The sequence below is a fragment of the Epinephelus moara genome, chromosome 8 (assembly GCF_006386435.1).
Source record: "Epinephelus moara isolate mb chromosome 8, YSFRI_EMoa_1.0, whole genome shotgun sequence".
Lineage (NCBI taxonomy): Eukaryota > Metazoa > Chordata > Actinopteri > Perciformes > Serranidae > Epinephelus > Epinephelus moara.
Genome location: NC_065513.1, coordinates 33,047,876 through 33,068,436, shown reverse-complemented (window position 1 = coordinate 33,068,436; position 20,561 = coordinate 33,047,876). Strand labels below are relative to the sequence as shown.

Genomic DNA, 20,561 nt, shown 5'->3' with positions numbered 1-20,561 from the left:
TTTAGCGTTACGTTTTCTTGGATGAGTTTATCGTTATCCGGCTCCGCTGTCGGAACTTTTCCGTGTGACGCCCACCGGAAGTAAACAATGCAAACGCTAATGGCGTTAGCTATATGCATATATTGAGTTAGCTGGGAGACGACATTGCCCAGGACATTGTTTAATTTGTAATTAAGCAACAATGTCGTCAGTTGAGCATTTGAGGAGATTTGTCAATGAGCGACTAACCGCTGCTGCTGAAGAAATATTTGGAGTTTTTAAGAAGACTATCGTCGCGTATGAGGAAGAAATCGACCGTCAGCGCAGACTGTTGGACATCGTGTGGAACCCTGAAATAAAGTTACTCAGAATAGGTATGTCACCAACTTTGTAGTATATAAAACTAGTATATATTGTTTAAGTATATACTAACACTTATTTGCATGTCTGCATTTTTCTCTACCATCGCAGTGGTATCCTCTTCCTCTTTCTTTTTTTGTGTCCCCTCCAGAGCCCCCACAGCATCAGGTCGGTATGAAGGAGGATGTTCTCGCTGACCAGCAGGACCCAGAGCCTCCACAGATTAAAGAGGAACTGGAGGAACTCTGCACCAGTCAGGAGGGAGAGCAGCTTGAACTGAAGCAAGAGACTGACACGCTTATCTTGACACCTACATCAGAGGGAAATGACCACAGTGAAGCTCAGTCTCTGTATTTTCCTCCTGACAAAAGTCTGAGTGCAGCAGACACAGAGCTTCCAGCTAGCGTGTGTATCACTTGGCAAAATGATGAATCAGACTCTGAAGACTCGGATGTATCAGACCCAAAAAATGCACACCAGCTTCTCTTCCACAACTTCCTTGTAGCTCAAAGCCAACATCAAAATGGAAGCGAGCATGGAGACTCAGGATCAACAAGTAACGCGCAGCCAGACCCCCAAAAAAGTCACACTCACTACTTAATCAACACTAACTTGTCAGGGATTTGCTGTAATACAGGTAAAAAGTTTCTCAAATGTGACACGTGTGAGAAAACTTTTAGGTATAGGTCAGATTTGCAGAGACACCTGCTGATACACACAGGTGAGAAGCCATATTCTTGCAACATGTGTGGAAAAAGATTCAATCAGAAAGCAAGACTGAGCGGCCATATGAGGATCCACACAGGTGAGAAGCCATATTCTTGCAAAACCTGTGGGAAATATTTCCGACATAACAGTCAGTTGACAGTCCACATGAGAGGCCACACGGGAGAGAAGCCGTTTACTTGCAACACTTGCGGGAAAGATTTCAGACGTAGTGATGAATTGGCAGCCCACATAAGAAGAATCCACTAACCTTATTTTTTCTTCATACTGTGTATTATTCGTATATCGAGATCTTTTAATGCTGCATCTCAGCAGCTAGGGTTCAGTTTAAGTATGATTTGATACTGTTTGGTGTTTTCATCAGTGCAGCTGTCTCATATTGAACAAACTTGTATTCAGTAGAGGAATGTAACTACATGTACTTAAGTACTTTGTGCAGCATTGATTGTCTACGTAGCCATGGTTGCATGTAAATTCCACACAGATATGAAATCTTGAACACTTCCAATAAAAAAAAAATCATCAGTTTTGAAGCAGTTCTGTCGCCATCTTGTTTTTTTGAAGCCAGAAGTGACCATATATGGCTGTGGAGGAGCAAGGGGTGAAGCTGACTGGGAAGCAGGGGCCACTATGGCAGACAGCCCTTAATTAAGCTTAACTTTAAGCCTTAATAAAATTGAAATGGGTGAGTTGTATAAAATTTGACCTCTGTACAGTTACAATGAATGGGGAAATTAGCTATAGAGACCAAAACCATTTTTTCCAGGCTGTAAACATGTTTATTTCTGCTGAAAAGTGGACGTTTTAACAAGGGGGGTCTCTGGGAATTGACTGACTTCTGGAGCCAGCCTCAAGGAGCCGTTCAGAGAACTGTACATTTTGGCATTTCAGTGCTGGTCTCATTTTTCAGCCCCGGAGGTTGCTGCATGAGGAAAAAGTTGCTCAAACTACTTTGTAAAAAAGAAAACCAATAAGAAGAATAAAAATTGACTATGTACATCTGATATGACAAATAAAGTGTAAAGCAAATAAAGTCACATACCAAAAAAGCCACTCAATTGATTTTATTGCAGAAAGTGCCCATTTGTTCACAAATCATACATAAACCAAAAATATAAAAAGATAAAATACCCTATTTAAGGGAAAGTTAAAGGAATGTCCCCTTTGGTTTTGTAAGTCAGACACCTGCCTTCCAGAAACCAGAGTCACCTGAGTCCATCTGGGGATTTTGCACCAAGCAGAATTACTCACTTCTCTAGGTAACTTCTTAAATAGCATGATGGCAAGTCAAAAGCAAGCAACTTCTCTGAACATTTGTCAATACGTAGTATTAATCAATACTTATGACTAATGAATGCAGCAATTTCAGTTTATGGACCAACATTGTTTATGGTTTCAGTAGTTAATTACACAAAAATTGGCAAAAAAGTAATTTAACTACTACTCACATGGTGTGAGCAGAACCATCTGCAGTTCAACGTGGCAAAGACAAAGGAACTGGCTGTGGATCTGAGGAGGACCAAGACATTGGTGACCCCTGTTTCCATCCAGGGGGTCAGTGTGGACATTGTAGAGGACTATAAGTACCTTGGGGTACACACTGACAATAAACTGGACTGGGCTAAGAACACTGATGCTCTCTACAGGAAAGGCCAGAGCCATCTCTTTTTTCTGAGGCGACTGATGTCCTTCAATATCTGCGAGACTATGCTCAGGATTTTCTATGAGTCTGTGGTGGCCAGTGCTATCCTCAATGCTGTTGTGTGCTGGGGCAGCAAGCTGAAGGTGGCAGATGTCAACAGACTCAACAAACTGATCTGCAAGGCCAGTGACGTTGTGGAAATGGAGTGTGACTTTCTGATGGTGGTGTCAGAAAGGAGGATGCTGTCTAAGCTACGAACTATCTTGGACAATGTCTCACACCCACTCCACCATGTGCTGGCCAGGCACAAGAGTCACACCCACTCCACCATGTGCTGGCCAGGCACAAGAGTACTTTCAGTGGGAGACTCATACCACCAAAATGTACCAGTGAACGCCACATTCCTGCCTGTGGCCATCAAACTGTACAACTCCCCCCTCTGAGTGGCCCTGAGACTACTTCACCCACTGTCTAACATACATCATGGTGCTTTTCTTTACCTCTAGCCCACATACAAATGCAAAACATCATGGCATCAATAATTACAATAAAATATAAATTTGATCTCACTACATGGCACTGACAAGGGCCATTTTGCATATTGGTTAGTGTAATGTTTCTTTCTTCAAATAGATTTTTCTATTAATATTTCCATACACTAAAATAGTGCCACATGTCCTTGTGGGATGATGTGAAGTAAGTGTAAATCCCTGCTGTTGATGTTAAACACAAGGTTTTTAAATTAAATGCCATCAGTTGGAAGAGGAAAGAAAAGCTCCTGCACTGTCCAACGTCGGACCTAAACAGTGTGACACCAGCGGAAGTAAACAACACAACCGCCAGCCGCGTCAGCTCCATGGGCAAATTGAGTTAGTTGGAGGAAGATATTGCAGTCGCTGTAAAGCTACTGTTTAATTTGCAACAATGTCTTCACTTGAGTGTCTGAGAGAGTTTGTCAATGATCGACTAACCGCTGCTTTGGAGGAAATATTCGGAGTTTTTGAGAAAACCATCGTCGAGTACGAGGAAGAGATCAACCGTCAGCGCAGACTGTTGGATATGGTGTGGAACCCTGAAGTCAAGTTACACAGGATAGGTGTGTAAAACCTACTAATTTTAATAACAACAAACAGAGGAAATTGATGTATATGTGATGCCAGTTGTTTAAATTGTGGGACTTCCTTTTGTTGTTTGTCCCTCCAGAGCTCCCACAGCAACATGTGTGTAAGCAGGAGGAGGTTCTCACTGACCAGGAGAGGACCTCCAGTCTGGACCAGGAGAACCCAGAGCCTCCACAGATTAAAGAGGAAGAGGAGGAACTCTGCACCAGTCAGGAGGGAGAGCAGCTTGAACTGAAGGAGGAGGCTGATACCTTTATGTTGACTCCTACTCATGAGGAAAGTGACCACGGTGAAGATCAGACTCTGGACTGCAGCACTGTTGAAACTCAGAGTGTGGTGATGGAAAAGCCTCAAAGCTACATTTCAGTTTTAAGCTCTGTGGTACCAGAACCAACTTTTGACCACCAGCTCCTCTGTCACGACTCTCATGTAGCTGAGAGCCAAGATCAGACACGAGGCAAACACGAAGACTCGGGATCAACTAGAGATGCAGAGCCAGAACCACAGAATCATCATCACACAAGCATCAGTCACTGCATCAATGTATATACCCCTACTATGACAACAACTCACTGTACTTCTCAAACTGTTAAAAACTCTTTCAAATGTGACACGTGTGAGAAAGCCTTTAGGTATAAGTCACTTTTGCAGAGACACCTGATAATACACACAGGTGAGAAACCACATTCTTGTGACACGTGTGGGAAAAGATTTAGCCGGACATCTATACTGAACGCTCATATGAGAACTCACACAGGTCAGAAGCCATATTCTTGCAACACCTGCGGCAAGAGATTCAGCCAGACATCAACATTAAGCGCTCATATAAGAATACACACAGGTGAGAAACCATATTCTTGCAACACCTGTGGGAAAAGATTCAGTCGGACATCACTATTGAACTCTCACTCAACAGTCCATACAGGGAAGAAACCGCACACTTGCAACACTTGTGGGAAAAGGTTCAGTCGGCCATCGCTGTTGAACGCTCATGCGACGGTCCACACAGGTGAGAAACCATATTCCTGCAACACCTGTGGGAAAAGATTCAGTCGGACAAAGCAACTGAACGCTCATTTAAGAGTCCACACGGGTGAGAAGCCATATAGCTGCAAAACATGTGGGAAAAGATTCAGTTGGACATCACAGCTGAAGAATCATAGAAAAGTCCACGTAGGTGAGAACCCATGTGACAACATCCTGAGCAGTGTTTGAATTGGGAAGGCATATTGGACTGCATACTGACTTTGTATTTGAACCCTCACAGGTGAGGAGCCACATGAGCACTTATTAGAAAGTATATCTCATACCTGACAAAACAGTCCGTAAACAGCTGCTCAGCTTTTAACAAACACTTAAACACACAACCATATCAGCCATGTTTTAGCCTCTCTTCATTGGTTACCAGTCAGTTTAAGAATTGATTTTACTGATCACTTTTAAAGCGCTTCATGGCTCAGCCCCCGGCTACACTGCTGAGATGCTTCTCCCCTGTGAGCCAGGTCGCAGCCTCAGATCCTCAGGCAGGGCTCTGCTGGCTGTTCTTCAGTCCTGGCTCAAAACTAAAGGTGACAAGGCTTTTGCAGTCAAGGCCCCTCAGCTCTGGAACTCCCTGCCTGAGGATCAGAGGCTTTCAGAATCAGTGGCACACTGTTTATTTTATATATGTCTGATTTAATTATTTTTATTGTTTTTTATCTTGTGTTTTATATTGTATTACTTTAACCGATGTGCTGTGCGTCAGTGCAATCTACAGGGCCTTAGTTGCCAACTTTTCTTATCTGCTTCTGCAACGGTATTTTATCTTTACTATTCTTTGTATTTTCTTAAAATTGCCTCATTTTATTTGCTTGAATCCTGCATTGTTTTAAATCCAGGATCAACCATGTAAAGCACTTTGTAACCCTGTTTTGAGAAGCGCTCTATAAATAAAGTTTGTTATTATTATTATTAAAATGAATGCAGTTTTGTAACAGTAACATCACTGTAATTGTACATGAAGAATTTTCAATTAAAATGGGGCAGAATATCGTATTACATCATAAACAATGCCATCAAGTTTTGTTAAAAGGTAACACCACCCAAATAAAGAATACCAATATGTTTTTTCCATGACCTAGGAAACTTTAATAAATATTTGTGAACATGAGCTGCTCTCTCAAAGCCAGAAACCGGAGAAGTAAGTCTCCAATTTGTGATGTCGGAGGGTGTTAAGTCTGCAGCTGCTCCACAGACAGTGAATGTGAGCCGAATTTTATGTATGTATAGAATTTTGTTTTCTTTATTATACCCAAATGAGCCTTATTCTGTTACACTGTTCTCAGTTAATGTACCCATATATACTCATAACATCCCCCTGGGAGCTCTCAGTGTCATCTTTAACATCTGTCCCAATCCATTGTCAATGGAGCAGCTCTAGACTTGATACCCTATGACATCACAAAGAGTTTTAGCACCCCAGCGTTTGAATTTGGGAGTTGTTCATGTTTATTTGGGGACTGTCTTAGACCACAGTAATAACAGTTATGAATTTTGAAAATGGGTGTATTTCCCCTTTAAATTAATCTGTTTTTTCCACTTCATGTTACTGTATTACTCATGACGACTTCAGCAATAGTAATGTTTTAACAATCATAATCTCCAAAATCTTTGAAAGGTCTTGTTGCACAATGAGTGCAGTTTCCACAAATGTATGTGCTGTTAAATTCATACTGTTTTCTTGCTACTTTTATACACTACTTAGTGTCAGAAATATTGATTTATAATATCAAATGTTCTTAATGGTGTCAATACTCTTTTTCTGCAGTATCGATATGCTGGTATTTTTCCCTAACAATGTTATGACACCGCTGCAGTGCCTCCATTGCTGCCTCCTCTCACTTGCTCTCTTCTCCGTTTAATTCTGTTCGGTTCAGTTTAATGGAGCTTTACTGACATGATGAACATACGTTTACACTGCCAAAGCAAGTGTGAAATAAAAACAAAAAGTATACATGAAGTAATGATTGACAAGGATAAAGAAATGTGTCAACAGAGATATAAGAGCTGTGTCCCCATTGCCCCGACTCCTCTCACTCCATCACAGTGCCGTCTTCTTGACTCCCACCTAATTTACTCTAGCTGCATATAATCTTTTGTGACATGGTTTTGTTTTTTACCTGCACTTTATTTCCTTTTGAATGTGTGACAATCTGAGTGTCTTTTGAACGTGCACTACTGCAAGAAGAATATTGTTTTTGTTAATGTAAAAAAGTTATAATCATTGTTAATGTCTACTACAGTCATTCTGCTACTAAGAGAAGGAAAAAATGTCAAAGCATTGTTACAGTTATCTTCTGTTAAAATGTGTTTAACTTTATGCCCTCATTGTCAATCATGCCTCTTAGTATCAAAAATGGTATCAGAGATCGGTATTTTTCAGCGCATTTTGTTGAAGTTAGAATTCCAGTGCTGTGACAACATTAATGTGAATTGAGAATCTCTGATGTTGAAGCTGAGAAACTCTCTCCTACAAATGTAAAGGACTGACCTCTGGAATGAATAAACCCTTTACTAGTGCTGGGTCACTTGTCTTTTTATGCTGCCAGTCAGAGCATTTTTATTTTATTTTATTAATGCTGCATCATTTTTCTTAATTGTATATTGTCATGTATCTTGTCTTTGATTTAACTTGATATAAGGTGACACAACCTGCAGATCACGTGCAGCATGTTACTGTCAAATTATGTTGTTAATTATAACATATAACAATATTTAATCAAACGAAAGAGAAGTCATCACAAAAACAAAAGTCTCTCTTACAATGTAAACACCTTTATTACGTTAAAGATTCACTGTAGCACACGACATGTGGGCTGTCATTATTTTATATAAAGATTTATGTAAAATAAATGAATCACACATTAAAAATAAGTGTGCTTCCTTAATACAGTCAGATTCAGATTTAGACAACTTTATTAATCCCACCAGGAGCAATTTGTTTGAACAGAACATGTAGACACATAAATAAATGAGTAATAAAAAAAATGCCAGGGAGTTCAGTGGAACAAATGACTCTATAAATAATAAAAGTTAATAGACACATTGCCATAACAGACATAAAAACAGTAAAAACAAAAATCTACAAAGAATTTTAAAGACAAATAGCAGCAGGAATAAAAAAATTGAATACTGGTTAGTTTTACAAGCAGGTAAAGTGTAATGACACCCTGACGGCAACAGAGAAAATTCGCCTTAACCTCCACCTGGTGAGCTGCAACATTAAATCACCTTGTGCGTGTAAAAATGTGTTTCCTTCTAACGTGTGCCGTCAACTCGTTGCTACGTCTGAAATCTTTCCCGCATGTGTTGCACAAATATGGTTTCTCACCTGTGTGGATTCTTGCATGAGTTTTCAGCGCTGACGTGTAAGCAAATCTTTTCCCGCAGGTCTTGCAAAGGTATGGCTTCTCGCCTGTGTGGGTCCTTATGTGGACTTTTAAGTCACCGCTAAGTCTGAAATCTTGCCTGCATGTTTTACAAGTATATGGTTTCTCACCTGTGTGTAGTTTGACGTGAGCGTTCAGTCCCGACATGTAACGGAATCTTTTACCGCAGGTGTTGCAAAGGTACGGCTTCTCGCCCGTGTGTGTTCTCATGTGACTTTTCAAGAAGCGATTCTGTCTGAAAGCTTTCCCGCATGATTTGCACACACATGGCTTCTCATCTGTGTGGATTGTTATATGAGTGTTTAACTCTGATGTCCAAAAGAATCTTTTCCCACAGGTGTCACAAGAATATGGCTTCTCACCTGTGTGTGTTACCAGGTGTCTCTGGAAATGTGACTTACAGTTAAAAGCTTTCTCACATGTGTCACATTTGAAAGACTTTTCACCTGTGTGGAAATTGTTTACTTTGTCTCTGTGACTTCTGCTTTTGTGATGTCTTTTTTTGGGTTGAGTCAATCCTGAGTCTCCATGCTCGCCTCCTTTCTGATCTCCTCTCTTAGCTACATGAGAGTTTTGAAAGAGGAGCTGGTGGTCACTTTTTGGTTTTGATGCTTCACAATTTTCACTGGCAGATTTGTCTTTTAGGCAACTGATACCCATGCAAGCTGGAAGCTCTGATGGACACTGACTTTTGTCCGGATTCAAGCTCAAAGTCTGATCTTCGCTGTGGTCACTTTCTTCATGAGTAGGAGTCAACATAAAGGTATCCGTCTCCTGCTTCAGTGCAAGCTGCTCTCCCTCCTGGTTGCCACCGTGTGCTTCTGATGCCACCGAGCTTATAACTGGCATGTTGGCTACAGACTCTTTCTCTGCTTCACTAAAAGTATCATCAGAGTTGAAGTCCAGAGTCTGATCTTCATTGTGGTCACTTTCCTCATGAGTAGGAGTCAACATAAAGGTATCAGCCTCCTCCTTCAGTTCAATCTGCTCTCCCTCCTGACTGGTGCAGAGTTCCTCCTCTTCCTCTTTAATCTGTGGAGGCTCTGGGTCCTCTTGGTCCAGACTGGAGCTTCTCTCCTGAATACAGAGCTGCTGGTCTGTGAGAAACTCTTCCTCCTTACAGACATGTTGCTGTGGAGGCTCTGGAGGGACAGACAACAAAATGAATAGGATACTAGTGTGATGGTAAAGACAAAACGAGCAGACATGCGAGCATATTAGTATCAGTATATTTATATTTTAAACAAATGGGATTATCGAATTCCTCTGCTTTGTATTAGTAAAATATATTTAGTGTTACATACCTATATTGGGTAATTTCATTTCAGGTCTCCAAACAATATCCAACAGTCAGACAGATGTATTTCTTTTGCTCGACGATAGGTTGTTTTTTTTGTTTGTTTGTTTTTTTGTTAAATTATTATTAATTCCTTTTGTCCTTATTTTTTAATTCCTAATTTCTGAAATACTCGACTGGATACCGTGTTGTTAAATTAACCATGAAATAACTGCATATGCTGCAATTTTAATGTAGTATCCTAGCTAATTAAATACACGTACGCCTCCAATACAGCGCTTGTATTATTTACTTCCGCTCGATGTCACACTATTAAGTTCCGACAGTGACAGTGCCGGAACTTTTCTTTCCGCCTTCAACTGATGCAAACATGTGCGTTTAACACCACTATTACGGATATTCATACCATCGCCTCTTTCCACAAGGTAATTAGATAATATTCTCTGAACTATATCTTACAATTGACGGCTTGATTTTGTTCAAAACAAATAAATGAGCAGTGGCGGAAGAACTGTTCCGATTATTCAGGCAGAAATAATTCATGGTGTGTTAAAAATGTTACACACACAAAGTTGTAGGCTGGTTTAACGGGCCACCAGTTAAAAGAGGAGAGAGACTTTTCCTAGAAGTGTGGGATAAAGCTCTGCGAGAGCAACTGCACAAGCAGCAGCTCCCCCTACCGACCAAATGGCCTCACTGCTCTCCAGGGAGCTTCTGAGGTAATTCGGGCAGCACACTTGACTAATTGATGACATTTGTCTGGTTTCTCTTTTGATTAATTTGCTTTACATCAGGTTTTCTTCCATTTTGATTTCTGGCTTTTCTTTTGATTTCTCATTCACAACAAGCTTCATTAATCAGCGTCTGATTTTGCAGTGGTTTGGTTTCTCTCTCTTTTTTTTTTTTAAAAATTCTGTCATTTCTATGGTCCATTTATTTACTTTTTTTTTTAGTTCAGTTCAGTAATTCAAGCTTTTACTTACGTGTTGTTTTTGCACACTTTGCACACACTTTTTTTTTTAGATTTTTTATTCATAGCATTGTACTTTTGTTTCTTCAAATAACTTATATACGATCATATAACATGAGCATGAAATTTAGACAATAAAAGATTAAAAAACATATTTAATTTAATTTGCCCATACTAAGACATTGTCCTTGTTCATTACAGTGAAACACCAACTAAATTAAGAATTTCAATGTGTTATTTCCATTGCCTGGGAAAGTTCAATCAATATCTGTAAAATGTGCTACTCTCTCTCTCTCTCTCTCTCTCTCTCTCTCTCTCTCTCTCTCTCTCTCTCTCTCAAAGCCTTTTTTGATTTGGTCATTTCTACTACCTAGCAGGAAATGTCTGTGGTTAGGTAACCATTCTGTTTGCTCATTTACCATGTGTTAATTAAGATACACAAGTTCCACCTGTAGATATCTCATTTGAAACATCTGCAAACTATATGGTAGTCCTGCCATTGTGAGGTGAAGAGAAAAAATGCAAACTGATCTTGTTTGATTCACTAATATTGTGTGGTGGGCCACATACACTTTATTTGAAAGTCAGGCTGAGGGATGTTTAAAATTGTGGATTCACAGAATGTTTGTTTTCTTTTTTAAACCCAAACAAGCTTTATTCTATTGTAGTGTTCTCAGCTTTGAAACAGAAATTGTACCCATATACTCAGAACATCGCCCTGGGTGCTCTCCGTGTTATACACAACATCTCTCCCAACTCATTGTCTATAGAACAGCTCCAGACTTTCTAACTCGGATTTGGGAGATTACAATTGTTTCAAAGACATACTGTTTGCAAACAGAAATATAACAATTTCAGTCAAATGAAAGGAAAAACGTTACACTAAGATACTGACATCTCAACTTTATTGTAAAAATGTACACTCAGTGACAGAGCTGTAGCTACTACAAAAGTAGAGATGCACAATATGGATTTTTTCCCAATAACTGCCTTCTTCTTTTGGCCAATACCAATAAGATAACCGATAATTTCACGTTTCTATATTTCAAAGGAAGTCCATAGCCTGTATTTTATACACACTTGGGGGTGGAAAGGGCAAAGATGTAGTGAGCAGAGGTGAAAGATTTAATATTACATCGCTCAAACCAAATCTAACTGAGGTCAATAATATTTACACAACAAAAATAAAAAACAGTTCTGACTCTTCAGCTGTTCTTTTTAAGTGCACATCAAAAAACTTCAAACATAATTTGCTTTTTATAGAGTGTTTTACCTAAGATTTCAGTTTAATGCTTTGACATAACATTTGTCACATTAGATGTATCAACGTGTTATACACAGTTGAAGTAAGTGCATCCCTTAATCCAAAAATAAAGGCTTGTGTTTAACATACATTCATTCACTCATCAGGCCAGATGAGATATGTAATCCCTCCAGCGGGTTCTGGGTCTACCCTGGGGCCTCCTACCAGTGGGACGTGCCCCAAAACACCTCCAGTGAGGCACCCAGGAGGCATCCTGATCAGATGCCCTGTGGGCCCACCACCCACAGGGACAGAGATCAGGGTTTGGTGCATTGTGTGCGGGTCCCCAGGCGTGCTGATGGCTGTGGCTCTGGGGACAGTCCTTCAGCGCTGCATTTAACCAGTGTAACCGTAGCAACAGAAAGGAATGACACCCCCGACACAACTGCGTTATCTTCCTCTAAAACTGTGAGAAACGTCCAAACTGGTGACAACATGTTTGGCTCTTTAGTCAGCATGCTGAGCTTGCTCTTCGTCTTCTTCTTCTTTGTGTTCTCTAAGTGCGGTCAATGAAAGCAATATGGCTTTGTATTATCGGCTCTATTTCTCAGTTACAATTTGATTAATAAATAATTTGAATAATAAATAATAATATAAATTTCCCATTATCAGCCAGATAAATTGTGCATCCCTATACAAAACTGTATTTAATTCCGTTGGTGAACACGTCTCTGCGCGAGTTTCATCTGTATGGTTTCTCCTGTGTATATTGGTCTCTCTTTTTTTTTCTTTTCAAGAATGTGACTGGAGTAAAACGTTTCCCAAAAGTGCTACAATTGTGTGGCTTGTTGCTTCTATGAGAACCACTAGAACTAAATCGTCTCGCACATACCTGGCATGCACGAGTCTACATGCCTGTGTGTGATCTTATATGCCTTGTCAACTGAGACACATCAAAGTACGTTTTCCCACAGATCTTGCAAAGATGCGGCTTCTCCCCAGTGTGGGCTCTTCTAATGTGGACCAACAAGTCACGACTAACTCTGAAAGCGCTCCCACATGTGTTGCAAGTAAACGGCTTCTCACCCGTGTGGATTCTCATGTGGAGTTTCAATTCGTCGTTACGTCTGAAAGCTTTCCCACATGTCACGCACAAATATGGCTTCTCACCTGTGTGGCCTCTTATGTGAATGTTCAGTGCTGACGTCTGACTGAACCCTTTCCCACAGGTGTTGCATAAATACGGCTTCTCACCTGTGTGGCCTTTTATATGAGTGTTCAACGCCGATTTTTGACTGAACTGTTTCCCACAGGTGTTGCAAGAATATGGCTTCTCAAATGTGTGGATTCTTCTGTGAATGTTCAGTGTCGAGGTGCGACTGAATCCTTTCCCACATATGTTGCAAGAATACGGCTTCTCACCTGTGTGGGTTTTCATGTGTCTCTGCAACAGTGACTTAAACTTGAAATATTTTTCACATATGTCACATTTGAAAGACTGTTTATCTGTGTGAGTATTACAGGGAATCTCTGAGAAGTCAGGGTTGCCTGTAATGTTACTGTGAATGCTGCTTTTGTGATCTCTCTTGTGTGGTTTTGGCTCCGCATCTCGACTTGATCCTGAGTCTCCGTGCTTGCCTCTTGTCTGATCTTGGCTCTCAGCTACATGAGAGCTGTGAGAGAGGAGCTGGTGGTCACCGTGTGCTCCTGATACCACAAAGCTTATAACTGGCAGGTTGACTACATACTCTTTCTCTAATGCACTCAAAGTGACATCAGGATTTAAGTCCAGAGTCTGATCTTCACTGTGGTCACTTTCCTCATGAGTAGGAGTCAACATAAAGGTATCAGCCTCCTCCTTCAGTTCAAGCTGCTCTCCCTCCTGACTGATGCAGAGTTCCTCCTCTTCCTCTTTAATCTGTGGAGGCTCTGGGTCCTCCTGGTCCAGACTGGAGCTCCTCTCTTGGTCAGTGAGAACCTCCTCCTCCTTATAGACATGTTGCTGTGGGTGCTCTGGAAGGACAGACAAATAGGTAGGCTACTGTGATGTTTAAGAAAAACATGCAGATATGCCAGTACCAGAATGTATTTTCAACAAAAAGGATCATTTATAAATCGTATTTCTTTGTGTTATCAAAAATAATTAAGTTTACCCACCTGTGCTGTGCAATGTTAGCTCAGGTTTCCAAACGATATCCAAAAGTCTGCGCAAACGATCAATCTCTTCCTCGTACTCGACGATAGTTGTTTTAAAAACTCCGAATATTTCTTCAGCAGCAGCAGTTAGTCTCTCTTTGACAAACTCTCTCAAATACTCAACTGAAGACATTATTACTTCACGAGAAATTTAATATTTATCGACGCTACGACTATAAAAACATCCTAAAGCTACTTCAATATATGAATGAAGCTAGCGCTACAAGCGCTTGTGTTGTTTACTTCCGGTGGTGTTACACTCTTCAGGTCCGACAGTGTAAATCAAAGCGGGATTTTTCTTTCCGCTCTCAGCTGATGGCAGTAGTGAGAATATACATCTACCAGGAAATACTACTGCTAAACTATTTTTTCTAAACTATTACTTTTAACTAACAACCCATTTTTGTTGCTTCGCAGATACGTTTTAAAAACAACAACAACAAAAATGGTGAAAGAAGTATTCCGTTTATTTAAGTAGACTCCATGGTATATTCACTACGCATTCAAGATAGTAGTTCAGTAGAATTACACAAGTCTTATTCGCAAAATATATGAAGCACCTGAACTCCCAAAAGGGGGCTTTTTTATATTGTGTGCACACGTTAATTTTTCTTATGTGAACCAGTTATTATCTTATGGAAACAAGATATTTTCTTGAATTGTGCCAACAAGATAATAAGTTGTTCCCATGCACAAGATAATTAACCACCCACCCAACATTTGTATGTGGAGCCCATGTGGGTAGTAAATGGGCTGAAAAATGGGCCCTATATGGGATTGTCCACACATTCCGTATTGTATGGGTTACGCAAGTGGGCCCCAGATAAGATGCCCATTTCGGACCCATGCCCACTTTGTACTCGGGTAGCCCCAGCATGACCCATGTTGGCAATTAGCATAGGGCCAATATGGAACATGTGGGCAATCCAATATAGGGCCAATTTTTTCAGCCCATTTTCTACCCACATGGGCCGTATATACAAATGTTGGCTGGGTGGTGCACAAAATCTAAAAAAATATCACCTTCTGTGACTTCAGGGGCTCTGTTATTCCGTCAAGATAAGTTGTGTATAAAATAACATGTATAAAAGTAGAAAGAAAAGCTCCCGCACTTGACAGAGCCATATCAACGTAGCCTTTATATGCCTTTAACTTTGGTTTGTAGCCATCTCACCCACCAACGGTATTTCTTAAAAGCCAAGAAAACAGCATCATACAATCAGAGTATTTACAAAGCAACATAAGCAAGTATTCATTTACCATTTTTACACATTTTTGCCAAACAAAATACAACTAAATCCCTGATGACACAGGATATTTCAAAAATGAATTTTAGATTACGACAATCATTTTTGCGTTCATGTTTTTGGAATAAGCTCAAACAACAAGCAAAGATGAAAACCACTTTGCATAATTCATTTCAGACAGTAGAGACAGTTTTTTCTGCAGTCAACAAACCAGTTCTGCTAAAGAATGAAACAACAAATAACAATCTATCAGAGCTGGGATGTGTTTTGATAAACTGAACCAATGAGACTTTGAGTGGACAGTATGAAACGCTGAAATTAAAACATGAACAAAACGGAAATAATTCATCAGAAAATTTCAGAAATATCTCAAACTAAAATGACAAAGTATTTGGTGTAGAAGATACAGTGTTATATTATGATCTAATTAAGCAAAAGACGCTGCTTATAATCCAAAGAATATAATTGGTTTAAGAAAGTATAAAAGTTCATCACCTGTTGATGTAATGCAGTTTGTATGCTGAGAACATATTTCTTTCTGGATGATTGTCTTGATTATTCCAAAGAGACAAACAGTGAAGTCAGAGTCAACAACACTGACATCACAAAGAAATCTCAGTCTGACAGATTTTGGCTCTGCTCTGAGTGGCTTTATAACTGCTGAGGAATGGCACGTTGTGTTTCTGCAGCTCTTCCTCAACAGCAGAGATACTGTCAGACAGAGAGGAGATCTGCTTCTGAATCATCTTCATCTCTCTCTTTATAGTCTTTCCCTTCTGCTCCTCTTCCTCCCTCAGAGCTGCCACTCTGGACTCCTCTTCCTCTTTCAGGAACTGGTGGAGCTTGTTGAACTCCGCTCTGATCTGCCACTCTGTGGACAACAGCTGCTTCTTGGAGTGTTGACTCATTTCATCGTATGTTTTCTCCACTTGTTTGTATTTGTCCCTCTTGTCCTGCAGAGACTTCATGTCAGATTTCAGCTGGTCCTTCAGGTCACTGACTTTCTGTTTTATGGGAACCACCTTGTGACTCTCGTGAAGAGAAAACTTACAGACAGGACACACAGCTCTGTCTTCATCCTCACAGAAAAATTTAGGCTCTTCTTGATGCTCGCTACACACCAACATTAGTTTCCTTTCTCCCATTTCTGTCTCAGATGTTCCAGTTCTCTGTATTCCAACATAGGAGTCAGACATTTTTTTCAGTAAAAGGTTCGGTCCTGGTTCGTCCATTGAGGATTTTCTTTCACAAATGGGACAGTTTTTGTTTTTGCAGGCAGCTTGAACAGAAGCTGTGGTGGCAGCCCAGAGACACAGGATCTCTGAAAATCTCTGAACACTCATGGCAAATCAAATAACTTTCAAGGAGAGCTCGCTCAGCCATTTGTTATCCAAGTGATCTTCAATTAGCAGGACTCACCAACTTATAGTCTCTTCGCGTCTCCACTTAAAAAACTCCAAACGTATGTTTTCCAGCAGAGATCTCACACCCTGTGATGGCATCTCGGCTCTGATCAACAATGTAATGGCTTCAGATGGCAACAGGATAAATACTTTGTCGTTTAAACAGGCTGACTGACTCTGAACCAGTTTAAAAATATATCTATTTTTAAGTCAAACAGGAGCAGGGTAACCCTAACCCTATGTTCTGTGAATATGACTGTGTTAACTTCATCCAGTTGGATTAAAAGCACTCTCTTAATGTGCATTCATGTAGGAACCAAAGTTATTTTGGCCACCTTCACCTAAATGTATTCTTTCTTTCAACATTGTGTCATAATAAATGTACAAATAACAATCATGATATAGAGTCTTATAAAGTCTCTCAGCTTGAGTGTATTTGTTTTGCTTTCTGGCATATTTTCTCCTCTCATTAGTTTTCTTTACCCTCTTATTGACATTAAAGATCGCAAATCTTGAGCGTATGTATGTATTTGTTGGAACTATTATTGAGTTAAATAACTGCAAAATAACTACATAATACAGTTTTTGATTTTCAGTGGATAAATATTCTCGCCACATTGGGTCAGATCTGCTGACGGACTTAACGTGTTTAAGGAAAGAAATCTTTGGTGAAAATTTTACTTCTCAAGAGCAAAAGTTTTAGACACCCATCACTACATGTATTTGTCCACAATCCTCTCTTTAATGCCAAAGCAGAAGTGCCAAAAACTGCAGCTCCATGGATGGCCACTTGGGGCTGGCTCCAAAAGCAAGTCAATCCCCATAGACGCCAATGTTAAAACGCCCAATTTTACAGTACACATAAACACATGTACAGCCTATCCCCCAGTCATGACAGCTGTACAGGAGGGAGGGTGTTTTTTTTTTTTTTAGAACTCACTTGCTCACATTTTAGTAAGGCTCAAAGTTGTGCATAATTAAGGGCGTAGCTGCTTTGAGTGACAGACCGCCTGCCAACTTGGTATCTCAGTCAGATCCACTCCTCACTCCTCCACAGCTTCACCCTTATTAAAAAACTGTAATTTAAGTAAGTTTTTGTGTGTAAAAATCTATCAACAAAGTAACTGTCAGACTGTCACATAAACACAGTGGTCTTAAAAAGCACAATATTTGCCTGTGAAATTATAAAATGAAGGAAAGTAGAACACGATCAGCCAAAACATTAAAACCACTGGCAGGTGAAGTGAATAACTAACATTGTTCTGCTGGGAAACCTTTGGTCCTGGCATTCATGTGGATACCACCTGACATGTTCCACCCACTCAAATGCCGTTGCAGACCAAGTACCCCCCCTCATGAAAACAGTACTCCCTAATGGCAGTGGCCCCCCAGCAGGATAATGCACCATGCCACACTGCAAACATCCAAATTCCAAATTCCCCAGATCCCAATCTGAATGAGCGTCTGTGGCACGAAAATGTACTGCTCTATTTCACTAAGACACTGTGACCTCTTCTCAATGTGAACTCATATCTAATAACAAGAGATACAGCTATTGCAAAAGTGTCTTTCGTTTAGTCCTTGAACATGCCTCCACAAGAGTTTCAGCTCAGCTGTGTATACTGACGCTCAGGTGTTTTTTTTTTCAGGTAGCCTATCTAATTGAAACTTGTCCTTCAAGTGCTGCAACATGGCACCTTACCTGATGTGTTCATCATGAACCACGAGGACTGATTCATTGAAAACACAAGGCTTCCTTTTTTGAATAGGGGCCAACGAAAACACCTGGGGGCCAGCTGCTTCTTACTTCATATGGGTAAGAATAAGACAAGCACAACTGTTGCATCTTTCCGTGAAAAAGTATTCAATTTTCCACCATTCCTGAAAGCGACGGCCTTCACTGTTAACTTTACACCTCTTTGCTGCCATGTCTGCTACCTAGCAGGAAATGTCTGCTGCTAGGTAGCTTTGTTTGTTTATCGTCTGCATAGTTCCTACTTGGTACATGTCTACAAACTGTATGATAGTGCTGCCATCATGAGATGAACAGAAAAAAATGAAATATGAACTCACTTGATAAACCAATATTGTGTGGCAGGCCACATATGATATATTCTTGAAGAAATGCTGCAGGCTTTTTAAATTGGTCCACAAGCCACGATTGGCCCCAGGTCAGTCACTCACACAGGAATCATTCCCCCCACCCCTCCACCTCACAGGGCCCCAGTGCTGCCCCTGCTGCCTGCCCTGCACTGTCTATATTTACGCCCCTGGATACAAGCATGCACAAAAGTGCAGTAAGTGTTAATTTTTTAAAAGACCAGCGTTTTGTGGTGTGCAATCAGTTGAACACACTGACAGGCTGATATAGATGCAGTTTGATGGACAGGAAACAAAACTTTTTTTTAATTTTATTTTTTCAAAAAAGCATCACTTTTGTTATGAATTAATTTACATTTAAAGGCGCTGTATGTAAGAATGTGGCCAAAACGGTTACTGTACTCAAATTCAAAATACTGCCGTGAGTCGTGTCCCCCCCCCCTCCCCTATAGATTCGAGGTTGCTGGACAGCGGCACGCTGGAGACTGATTTGTTTGCCCACGGGCGGCTGCCGTGGCAGGGCCGCGTCGCCGCGTCCTTGATCTTCAGTTTTCCAGCGGACCGTTTGAGCAAGTCCGGCTTCTCTGCTGCTAACGCTGCTGCCGGGATACAGCTCATGAGGAGCCGGCCGCTAATGCTATGTCCTGGGATACTGCTAATGCTGCTTGCCATGCTGCTGTATCTCAGTCATAACTGTAACTGATGCTGAGACTCTACTGACTGCGTGACTGGTAGACGGCGGTGGGTGGCGCAACAGGCCAAAACACAAATTCAAAACATAAACATGATTTGCGGACCGTAAAATGTTTTTTAAATGCGAATATTCTGGCTGTACTATTGTTGTCGGCGAGATCAGTGTGTTATATGAACATTATTCCTTAGTCTCTGTGACATATTAGGAGGATTTTATGACTATTTGCTTTATATTTCTTACATATAGCTCCTTTAAGCAGTTGGGTGGTTTAAAAATTATCTTGCAGACAGAACCCAGGCTGTTCACACAGAGGGTTCTCAGTCAGATTTTTTGTAAGTGTATATAGGGGTTCCACAAGGTTCAATCCTGGGTCCTTTGTTGTTTATCATGTAAACAACATTGGAAAAAATATTGAGGATGCAACCTTTCCTTTCTATGCCGATGAGACTGCCATCTACTGCTCTGCTCCCACCCCAACAAAGGCTTTTGAAAAGATTCAGCATGCTTTTGACAGAGTACAGGAACAACTTGATCATCTGCAGCTTCTTCTAAACGCAGAGAAAAGAAAACTCATGTTCTTCACTGCCTCTAACATAGCAAGATCAACTCAATCAGAAATGATTGTCACAAAAAAAGGTCATCAAATAGAGTTGATCTCTTCTTTTAAATACCTAGGGTTCTTAGTTGACGACCGCTTGTCTTTTAAGGAGCACATTCAGTATATTGTTAAAAAGCTGAAGCTGTTATTGGGATTTTATTATAAAAACAAGACTTGTTTCTCCTCTAATTATTGTCTGTAAATATGTGACTGTATCGCTGCTGTCTTGGCCAGGGGTCTGTATCACGAAGCAGGATTAATGTCTTAGCGAGGTAACTTCAGGGTTAACCCTGGGTTATCGTCGTAGATCACCATGGTAACTTACTCTGAACGGCTATTCTGCTCCAGAGCAGGTTAAGTTCAGGGTTGAATCTGATCTTATAAAAAGCACCACCCACTGGCCAATCAGCTGTTCGGAAAAAAAATGACTCCATTGACAGAAATGCAGCCCAGTCATGACGGGAAGTTTAATTAATTTGATTGATTTTGATTTGAAAGTTTATTTTGAACATTAAAAAAGAAAAGAAAGCAACAACAACAGACAATGAAAAGATTGTT

At 40.4% G+C, this 20,561-nt stretch overlaps 4 protein-coding genes across 5 annotated transcripts in view; 2 read left to right on the top strand and 2 right to left on the bottom strand.

The window, feature by feature from the left end:
• Window positions 1-82: 82 nt before the first annotated feature.
• On the top strand, window positions 83-1,598 carry LOC126395029 (zinc finger protein with KRAB and SCAN domains 8-like). Of its 2 annotated transcripts, none has more exons than XR_007570410.1 (2): window positions 83-353; window positions 451-1,598. XR_007570410.1 is itself a non-coding variant. In XM_050052221.1 (2 exons), the coding sequence occupies exons 1-2, from the start codon at window positions 182-184 to the stop codon at window positions 1,312-1,314; spliced, it is 996 nt and encodes a 331-aa protein (XP_049908178.1). In that variant the 5' UTR covers window positions 83-181; the 3' UTR covers window positions 1,315-1,598. The 2 variants fall into 2 exon arrangements, 1 of the variants encoding a protein (XP_049908178.1); XM_050052221.1 differs by having other exon boundaries at window positions 491-1,598.
• A 1,940-nt stretch (window positions 1,599-3,538) lies between these two features.
• Window positions 3,539-20,561, top strand: part of LOC126394252 (zinc finger and BTB domain-containing protein 40-like) — a 35,820-nt gene continuing 18,797 nt past the window's right edge. The window contains exons 1-3 of the mRNA XM_050050960.1: window positions 3,539-3,803; window positions 3,911-5,035; window positions 5,274-5,396. Of these exons, the coding sequence (XP_049906917.1) occupies window positions 3,632-3,803; window positions 3,911-5,035; window positions 5,274-5,396 (1,420 nt within the window). The 5' untranslated portion in view covers window positions 3,539-3,631. The remainder of the gene's footprint in view (window positions 3,804-3,910; window positions 5,036-5,273; window positions 5,397-20,561) is intronic.
• Window positions 7,765-9,816, bottom strand: LOC126395025 (zinc finger protein 23-like). Its single transcript, XM_050052217.1, has 2 exons — window positions 9,560-9,816; window positions 7,765-9,397 (listed from the first exon to the last, which is right to left on the bottom strand). The coding sequence occupies exons 1-2, from the start codon at window positions 9,576-9,578 to the stop codon at window positions 8,094-8,096; spliced, it is 1,323 nt and encodes a 440-aa protein (XP_049908174.1). The 5' UTR covers window positions 9,579-9,816; the 3' UTR covers window positions 7,765-8,093.
• LOC126395026 (zinc finger protein 664-like) lies at window positions 11,411-14,201 on the bottom strand. Its single transcript, XM_050052218.1, has 2 exons — window positions 13,923-14,201; window positions 11,411-13,778 (listed from the first exon to the last, which is right to left on the bottom strand). The coding sequence occupies exons 1-2, from the start codon at window positions 14,092-14,094 to the stop codon at window positions 12,673-12,675; spliced, it is 1,278 nt and encodes a 425-aa protein (XP_049908175.1). The 5' UTR covers window positions 14,095-14,201; the 3' UTR covers window positions 11,411-12,672.